The sequence below is a fragment of the Eufriesea mexicana genome, unplaced genomic scaffold, assembly GCF_001483705.2.
Source record: "Eufriesea mexicana isolate 0111107269 unplaced genomic scaffold, ASM148370v2 scaffold596, whole genome shotgun sequence".
NCBI lineage: Eukaryota > Metazoa > Arthropoda > Insecta > Hymenoptera > Apidae > Eufriesea > Eufriesea mexicana.
Window position 1 is genome coordinate 1,555,637 of NW_016908754.1, and position 8,990 is coordinate 1,564,626.

Sequence of the window (8,990 nt, forward strand, 5' to 3'; positions counted from 1 at the left end):
GTACTGGCTCTGGGTCTCGTACAACAGAGTTTCACATAACACGTCAATTTCTAGGAGCCTATCTACCGTGTTATAGGAGGGTTACCTATATTTGATTTCGATACCTTGCACAATGTTACATTACATCGAATTTGACATATTAATTAATATTGATTTTCCAAATTTTATGAAATGGTGACTGAAAGTCACCTCTCGAATGCAAAGGGTTAACCTGACCATTTAATCAGATTCTAAAGATCGACGTTAATTAATATATCAAATTTGAAATTACCCAACAACGCGTGGAATGTCGAAGAAAAATAATTCTGCGTCTTAATTTGCATACGATTTCTCATTTACCATTTTAAAAATATCGTCGACTCTGTGACAGAAAGTCTTCGAATGACAATTTTTCTGTAACGAAAAATTGTCGTCGAGTGCAAAGGGTTAATATCGATCTTGGAAATTTGATCTAACGGCGACCTGATAGTCGCCTCTCGAGTGCAAAGGGTCAATCCCAGCGTGCCCCAAAGAGTTGAGGGACGCTAAACCTCGAAGTAAAATGGTAAATTCTAGCATCACGTGCCTTGTGTTCCACGAATTGACAATTCAAATGCTCGTATCACTGGAGAATCGAGCATGACGAAGGAGAGAAAAAATCAATGACAAAGCATACCTGGAGGCAGGAAAGAAGCCGGGGAACTCCGCACGCGCGGGACAGCGTCGTGGCGAACAGTGTTCGAAGAACGGGACGAAGGAAGCGGCGTATAATCAGCGGCTAAGTGTCACCGTGAAGTGACAGCTTCCTAGATTGCAGCTATTTTGCGCGAGCGGAATGTTGATTGCTCGATACTTGGCGCCAACGAGTCTGCACGGTCGGTAATCATCGATGCGCCGGAAGTGGCGCGATTAATTCACCCGTGCTGAGCGTTTATCAGCGTGAAAACGCCGCGCGTATCAATTATCGTTCATTTCTGGCCAACTCCTCCGGCTTATGCAACCGCTCGCGTAACCAACGAGCTTTCCTTCCCCAACCGTGGCCAACTTTTACGTCTTCCCCCGGAACGACTTCTTCGTCATCGCGGACGCGCTTGATAATCGAACCGGCTGATACCAACGCGGCCACGGAATTAATCGGTCGAGCAATCGCGTGTCTGCGATTTAATGAAGCTCGAAACGCGACGTTCGTGCCGTGTAATCCTGTTTCGCGATCAATCAACGGCTGCGAGTTGGGACGTTCCGCGGGAACAACCGGGTCATCCCTTCGGGTTACGCTCCCGTTCCCGACCATTCGTAATACAACTTGTAAAATATCATTCGCACCGAGACGAATGCCTCGCGTTCAAACTGGCGCACGTGTGGCGAACTTTGCAACTACTTGGAAATGGCGCCCGATTCATCCTTGATTCAACCCGAGCTCCGAGCAGCAATTCCAATCGAGTTAATGACATTGAGAACCGAGCACTTTGTTGGTAAAAACCAGTGGAACGATATATGACGAATAATTGACAGTGGTTTCGCGATGGAATATCCAGAGGGAAAAAGATGCTTCCCCTTTTCGCCTATCAATTCGCGAGCTTGCGAATCCTGCCCGAATTTTACTTGGCACATTTGTGAGATATCCCAAGAGTTGGATCGACATCTACGAATCAAAATAACTAAAGGCAGAGTAGATATAGAAGATGAACCAACCCTTGCTCGTATCTTGAATAATTGTTGAAAAAGTGATTTCGACGAGTTTGCGAAGAATGACGGGTATTTAACGCAGGGACCTGATATTACACGGTTTTAGGAATTTTTACACGCTCCGGATACATCGTACGCGAAGAAATCGTTTCACCGTGATTTTTGAAGATATAAGTATTCGATGATGGACGATATTTTCTTAGAGCTTCCAGCATCCGTGAGGATCCTTCGAGGATCCATTCTCATCCTACCGCTTTAATTTATCGTATTAATAAATACGTGATTATCTAAACTTCAAATTGCCCTGCCTACTTGGCTACTCGAATGCGATAATTAGTAGATCCGATATTAAACCTGAGCAAGGAAATCCAGAATTATGATGACGAGCGTGTAGCCTGGGCCGGCATCGGCCTGGCGAGGATCTGCACCGGTATTTGTTTCAACCCTTTGCACTCTGTTGTCACAGCTATGGCGACACCGCAAGATAGCCTGTAACTCCGTTGTCACTGCTGCTGCACTAGAACTCCGCTGAATTTATATCAAATATTGTTAGATAAAATTCCAGAAACACAGGGTTACCGTGTGTTTACCGATAGATATTATACCGGTACACCATTGGCAGAAGAACAGATGAAAATGAAATGCTACTTGATCGGTAAACATCGTGCTATAAAAGCTAACAGGAAAGGTAAAATGACTCGGAGTTGCTGGTAGGTCGTATTAAAAATTGCTCGCAGTGCAAAGGGTTAATCTTTCCCTTTTTCAGCGACGTTAGGAACGCGACAGTTCAGTTCCTTGCCAGGCCTCGCTGCCACGTCGCTTTATACAAAAATATATATATTCCTTCAGTTCGAACCAAGCGAATTTAATTTATTTCCTTTTCTTGCCCATAATCCCTGCGATAATATTTCTGCAACGCCAAAGAGAGTCGCGTTTGCGATTAAATTTTCTTTTCTCCAAGCTCGAAATAATTATTGGGACCTTTGCGTTGGGCCCAAAAGAGAAATTTCGCGAATCTACCCTAGGTACCTGTGCCGTTAGGTCGTCGGTTCAGTTCCTTGCTAGGCCTCACCGCCATATCGCTTTACACAAAAATATATATTCTTTTAGTTCAAACCGAGTTTAGTTTTTCCTCTTTTTCTTTTCCCGTAATTCCTACACGATAAGTAACGGATCTGGGTGGATGCTGGATCTGGACTATAAAGCGAATCGAGCTCGGATTCGAGGCATCTGTTTCAACCCGAAAATTTCTCCCGTCGAATTTCGAGCGATCGACGTCAGACTACTTATGACACACGTGCCAGGAATATTCTCCGCGACGGAGTGACGCGTCTGAACGTCTTGGGAGGCAACGTTACATTGTTACATCAGAGAAATAATATGCGAGACGGAGTAGGAGGAACGGCGCTTAACAGTTTTTATCTCGGTATGCGGTAATCTGCGACCGTGGCGGCGTCGTTCCATCTCCCGGCAGATTAAAGCGAATCTTATTATATCGAATGACGAGATCACGTGATCAATCACAAAAACACACAACGGAACTGTCGTGTCTCTAATGCGAAGCGGAGGAAGACAGCGATACTCGAAGAACGGGCCACCCGTCGTGAACGTGGAATGTGGAACTGTACCGACAGGGCCGGCGATGCTGGTCCCTTCGCCCCTTATCGATCACCTCGCCTGTCCCTTATCCTCGCTCTCCTTTGCATTTTTTAAATCGAAAATCCAAAACGCAACCGACTCCGCGTTCCCCGTCTCCTCCTTTCCTCTCGCTACCTGCGAGACAACGCATGCTCTCCGAAAGAATATACCAAATATCCTCGAATAATATCATCGAATAATTCCTCTCTCTTACGTAAGTATCGAATTTGTCACGCGACAGTATGACGCTCGGCGAAATTATAATAATCGCAACGTCTCTCGTTCAGAGCGCGACAACGCGATGGCGCAGCCTGTAATTTTCAGCGTTCCCCGATACCGATGATATTCCTTCCCCAATACCGTCTATAGCGAAGGATGAACCACGGTCTACAGTTTTCCCCGCAATTTTTATGGCTGCGATGAAACGACGCTGTCGCGTTAGAAGACACGCGAGCAAATAAAAACCGACGATTCTTTTTCCACTTATTTTTCTACAAGTCCCGCGAACTTGCACCGCAAAGTTTGCCCGAGCTGCTCCGTGAAACGCGGACTCGCGAGAAACGTCGTTCCATCTTCGAGTGGTAGCCGTTCGTCGAAAGCGTGGACGCGTTTAATTTTTCACGCGTGCGTCGTTTCGGCTCGATCGACTTTCTAACCCGGCCCTATTATTACGTCCTGGAACGGACTATTTACGACACCGCGGGCTCCGCGATCCGCCTGCACCCCTGCGCCCCACCCCCCGGCGGCAGGTCAAATGAAATTTTTCCTTTCACGAAATCCTGTTACCTCTGGGACTCCCCCGGCTTGTTCCGTGGCCCTTGGTCTCTCGTCCTGTTATGGTCTATCCCATTATAATTCCGAGCATGCACGCTCGTCGTCCGTACGTCCTCCAGAGAGATGGAAGAGTGTAAAACGTCGGACACCTGGGCAGAGAGTTTAGCCGGGTATTGTCAGGAGACAAATACGAGTTAATACGTCATCCAGGGACCTATTCAGGGCCCAGCGCCGACGAGAATGGTGATCACGAATTGGCCGGCGTATAAATGTGTTTTAATTGTTCCCGCCCTCCCTCTCGCGCCCCGTCTTTCTACGAAGCTGTGTCCCACGTCCCCCCTGCTCGTTCTCGCCAGCTCGCGCTTCGGCAACCGCCGTAGCAGCAGTGCAAAGGGTTAATCTTTCCCTTTTTCAGCGACGTTAGGAACGCGACAGTTCAGTTCCTTGCCAGGCCTCGCTGCCACGTCGCTTTATACAAAAATATATATATTCCTTCAGTTCGAACCAAGCGAATTTAATTTATTTCCTTTTCTTGCCCATAATCCCTGCGATAATATTTCTGCAACGCCAAAGAGAGTCGCGTTTGCGATTAAATTTTCTTTTCTCTAAGCTCGAAGTAATTATTGGGACCTTTGCGTTGGGCCCAAAAGAGAAATTTCGCGAATCTACCCTAGGTACCTGTGCCGTTAGGTCGTCGGTTCAGTTTCTTGCTAGGCCTCACCGCCATATCGCTTTACACAAAAATATATATTCTTTTAGTTCAAACCGAGTTTAGTTTTTCTTCTTTTTCTTTTCCCATAATTCCTACGATAATATTTCTGCAACGCCAAAGAGAGCCGCGTTTGCGATTAAATTTTCTTTTCTCCAAGCTCGAAGTAATTATTGGGACCTTTGCGTTGGGCCTAAAAGGGAAATATCGCGAATCTACCCTAGTAAGTCGGAGAAATTCGCGAGGTGCCTGCGCCATTAGGTTGTCGCAAGGCCGGGCTACTTTCAAGAGCAACGTGAATACACCCTTACCTTCTGTAGTCGCTTTTGCAGAGGATCATGCCGCGCTTGGTGTAGCACGAGTGGCCGATTTCCGCCAGTGGCGCGCTACAGTACGTGCACTTGAGGCAACCGTTGTGCCAATACCGATCCATCGCCAGCAACAGCCATCTTTCCACTATTTGACCGCCGCAACCGGCGCACTGTTGGATCCCCGTTGGTCCGCTCGGGCCGCCTTCTTGCTGCACCAAAAATTCCAATTTCAACCTTACATTATCACGTATCACTGGTATCCGTAATCTCTGCTTAACGCGTCAAACGCCACGTCGGTGTCTAGGGACCGGCGCTAGACTCTCCGTTCAGGCCTCGCGGCTGTCAGTCCGCACGGCCCGCGAGGGCCCGAATGACGGCTAACTATGTCGTGAACGTTCCGTGGCGTTTAACGCGTTAACGAACTCGGTTAAATCGCGACGCCTGGGCGTTCGACCGCCTTCGATCTCGACGAAACAGAGAAAGTTTGACCCGACCTACAGCCAACGCGGAGGGTCCCTAACAAATGGACGAAGAATTTTCTAGGCCAGAGTAAATAATGTCTGAGACTTTCGAAATGCTGTTTCCCGGCAAGTTCTCGAATAATAATTGGCTCGCGCAATTAGGAAGGAACGAAGTTACTCGGTGACTTCGACTTCTTGCGGGATGGCAAGCTGCGAACTTCGCGACCCAACAGCGCCAACTGCAAATTGATTTGTCCAAACACACTGCAGGTGAATGTAACTCTCACGGATACGCGCGAGCATACACGCGGACACGCTCGGAAGCCACGTTTCGTCGTCGCGATCGCGAGAATATCAGCGAAATTTCGCGATATTAACCCTTTGACTGACACGCCGAAGTCACGTGTTTCGCTGAGGACGCCGTGGGAGTATTTTTATTATTCGAAGCATATAATGGAAAATTAATAATAAATTAATTAATAATATAAGATGTAAGACGTGTTAGACTGAACGTAGGTAAGGGTCGTAACAAGGGTCGTCGTCCGCGACTATGGTGAGGGCCCATGAGTAGCCCGTGGAAGACATCATGCCGGCTAAATAACTATGGCTGATGAGCGGCAATTATAAACAACCAAGATAGGACGAGCGATATTATTATTTGTTAATTAACCCCTTCCCGTGAAATTTAGCTCGACGAAATCCGGGCCCAAACGACTAGACCGATGCTCGAAAACAGTCGCGATACTAGTCGAAATACAAATAAGGGACTAAAAGAAATAAGAGATTGAAATAAAAAGAAATAAAAGATTGTTAAGCATCCACAACGGAAGAAAAATGTAAAACGTTTCAAGTCGAAAGGGTTTTAAGCACGGTTCTATTGACCCGTTCTCTCTTCTTTCCTAATACAAATACGATATGTCCACGAGCCATATGGGCCAATTTTCTATTCGCGAGTCTGGCTCGTTAAATTCATTTTTGGGCCAAAATCTTCATCACGAATCAGACTCGTTAAAGTACGCGAAGGGGTTAATAAAGTGTACAAGAATTGTCCAAAGCCTTTAAGCTTCCAGAATTTTCGTGCTGTCTTCTCACGAAGCAACATTCTTATCCAATGCAGCGTCTGTCTTATTGGCAGTCACGGGTAACCACCTGTCAGCTTGACTGATTGTCAATTTGCATTCAATTTTTGCAATTGTAAATAATTTAAGCGATCCCGTCACCAGCGACCACCGTGGCGTCACAGAAGGACCGTGGCAGGTCACATATGACCAACCTGGCAGTCAAAGTGTTAACCCCTTGTCATAGTCAACGGCAGTGTCCGACACGTCGAGCAGCTTCGTGCCAACGTGGCGAGAAATAACGCGCTACTAAACCAGGAAAACATCAGCGAAAACTAACCGCGAGTCTGACCCACGCTGTTCACGTTGAGCGCTAGCTACAGACCACGTCTCCCGCCCGTGACTATCGCGTTCAACCCGATATCCTTGCCACGAGTCTCGCACGATATCGCAATCTTTGGGACCAATCGTCAAAAAGCATTAGGAAGAAAATACGCGAATTTTCCAATCCTCGATCCCGATTATCGATCACCATAAGTAACCGTAAAACCATCGAGACAAGTGGTCCCTATAGAATTTATTCGTTACTCCGATGGAATCACGGCGGAGGGACAAAAAGTTGGCATTTCGGAGACGATAAATCATTGCATTGTTCCAACAGTGACTTTTTCTCCCATTTCGTAACAAGCGCCCCATTAACGCGAACGCAATTACACGCGAGCGTAATTACATAAAGACGCATTAGCGGGACGCTTAAACTCCTGCTGCTATTTCTTATACCAACGTTCTCCCGTTTCGATCGCCACCGGCCAAGACTTTGGCTGTTTTATCGTGTGTCCATTGGCCGATTACGCAACGAAAACGCTCGGCGTAATAACACGTTGCAACGCGAGCAAGCGACGACCCCACGGTGCTTCTATTAACCGAGAGCTGGAGGGCAAGGAGGGAGAAGGAAACAGAGTGAGAGAATGCACGCGCGTGTGTGAGAGAGAGGCATTGCTATAATTAATACGAAATCGAAAGTCATTAACTGGCGATAAATCATCGCGCAGCGTCAAGCGAGCAATCTCGACGAACACTTAGTCGCTCGATTATGTAAACGCTGGTAAGCGTGAATAATCGTGGTCGACGTCGCTGATTATTAAAATATACGACTATCGGATAAACCTTGCAAAGAATCGTCCACGTCGTTCGATCAGATCTAAGAAGCTCGATCGAGGATAGATCACGAGTGGTTAAAAATCTTGATCGGCTCGCGTGCATCAGCGCGGACAAGATCGTGATCCATCTCGAGATGGAAAATTCACGCGAAGCGCGACAGATTAGGATCCAAGGAATAATTAACCCTTTGCGCTCGAGAGGCGCCCTTCAGTCGCCATTCGATCAAATTTCGAAGCTCGATATTCGTTAGCTGTTTGAGTCTCAGAGGCTTTTGGAAGAACACGATTGAAAAACCAGAGACAACGATACCACTTGTCTTAATCGAGAAGCACCAGCCCATCGGCATGATAGCGCCGATGTTAAATTTTATGTCGAAAAATCCCAATCGTCGCGATAGTTGGTGCTATGTGACGAACGTGCATCAGTAAAGTTTAGCTCACCACTTGGACAATCAATGATAGCACCGTTAGTTGCCCATAACGCTCGAAATGCACTGGAATTTTTCAACGCAAAATCTGAAAAGCGTGATCGCGCTGCTTGGGACTCAAACGGTTAATATGCAACCGGTGGTGCAGGAATTTATGCGAGCAACCCCTTTCGGGTCACCCACGTGTAAGAAGATTCTCTGATTTTTCTTTTACTTCATCTTCATCAAAAGTCCATTTTCTTTTACTACATCGCGCTGCTTGGGACTCAAACGGTTAATATGTCAAATTTCAGACAATGTAACGGTGTGCGAGATATCGACATCAAATAATTCTACGTGTTAATTATCATACGTCTTCGTGTTCGCTGCTCAGAAAAATATCGTCAGCTTTGTAAAAGGAAATCTATGAACTCCTATTCTTCTTTAGCCAAGAAATTCTCGAGTGCAAAGGGTTAATCCTTCGCCGATGACCGTCGCATATATGCGTTCGATGGAAACCGTCTATTTGGCCGAGAAGCTCATATACGCGTTCGAGGAAAACAAGTGATAAGGCCCACGGAATAATTGTGTCCCTCCCATAGATAAATATGGCCAATATGGCCCTTTTTCTACATTCATTTCTACAATAATATCATAGACTAAGTGTGAATGGGAATGAGGTAGAACAAATGAAACTCATTTACGATGATATAAATATAACATGTGCGAGTGGAGTTTAGTATGAATAAAATAGTTACGTGAGAATCGTCAAAGACTCAACATTGGTTAATAAGAGAGAGAGAGAGA

The 8,990-nt window shown here is 46.4% G+C and overlaps 1 protein-coding gene across 3 annotated transcripts in view; it reads right to left on the reverse strand.

Annotated features, from left to right (window-relative positions):
• LOC108546041 (LIM/homeobox protein Lhx2) overlaps positions 1-8,990 on the reverse strand; it is a 225,822-nt gene that overhangs the window by 82,152 nt on the left and 134,680 nt on the right. For all 3 annotated transcript variants that reach the window (XM_017897961.1, XM_017897959.1, XM_017897960.1), the window contains one exon: positions 5,098-5,306. In XM_017897961.1, the coding sequence (XP_017753450.1) occupies positions 5,098-5,306 (209 nt within the window). The remainder of the gene's footprint in view (positions 1-5,097; positions 5,307-8,990) is intronic.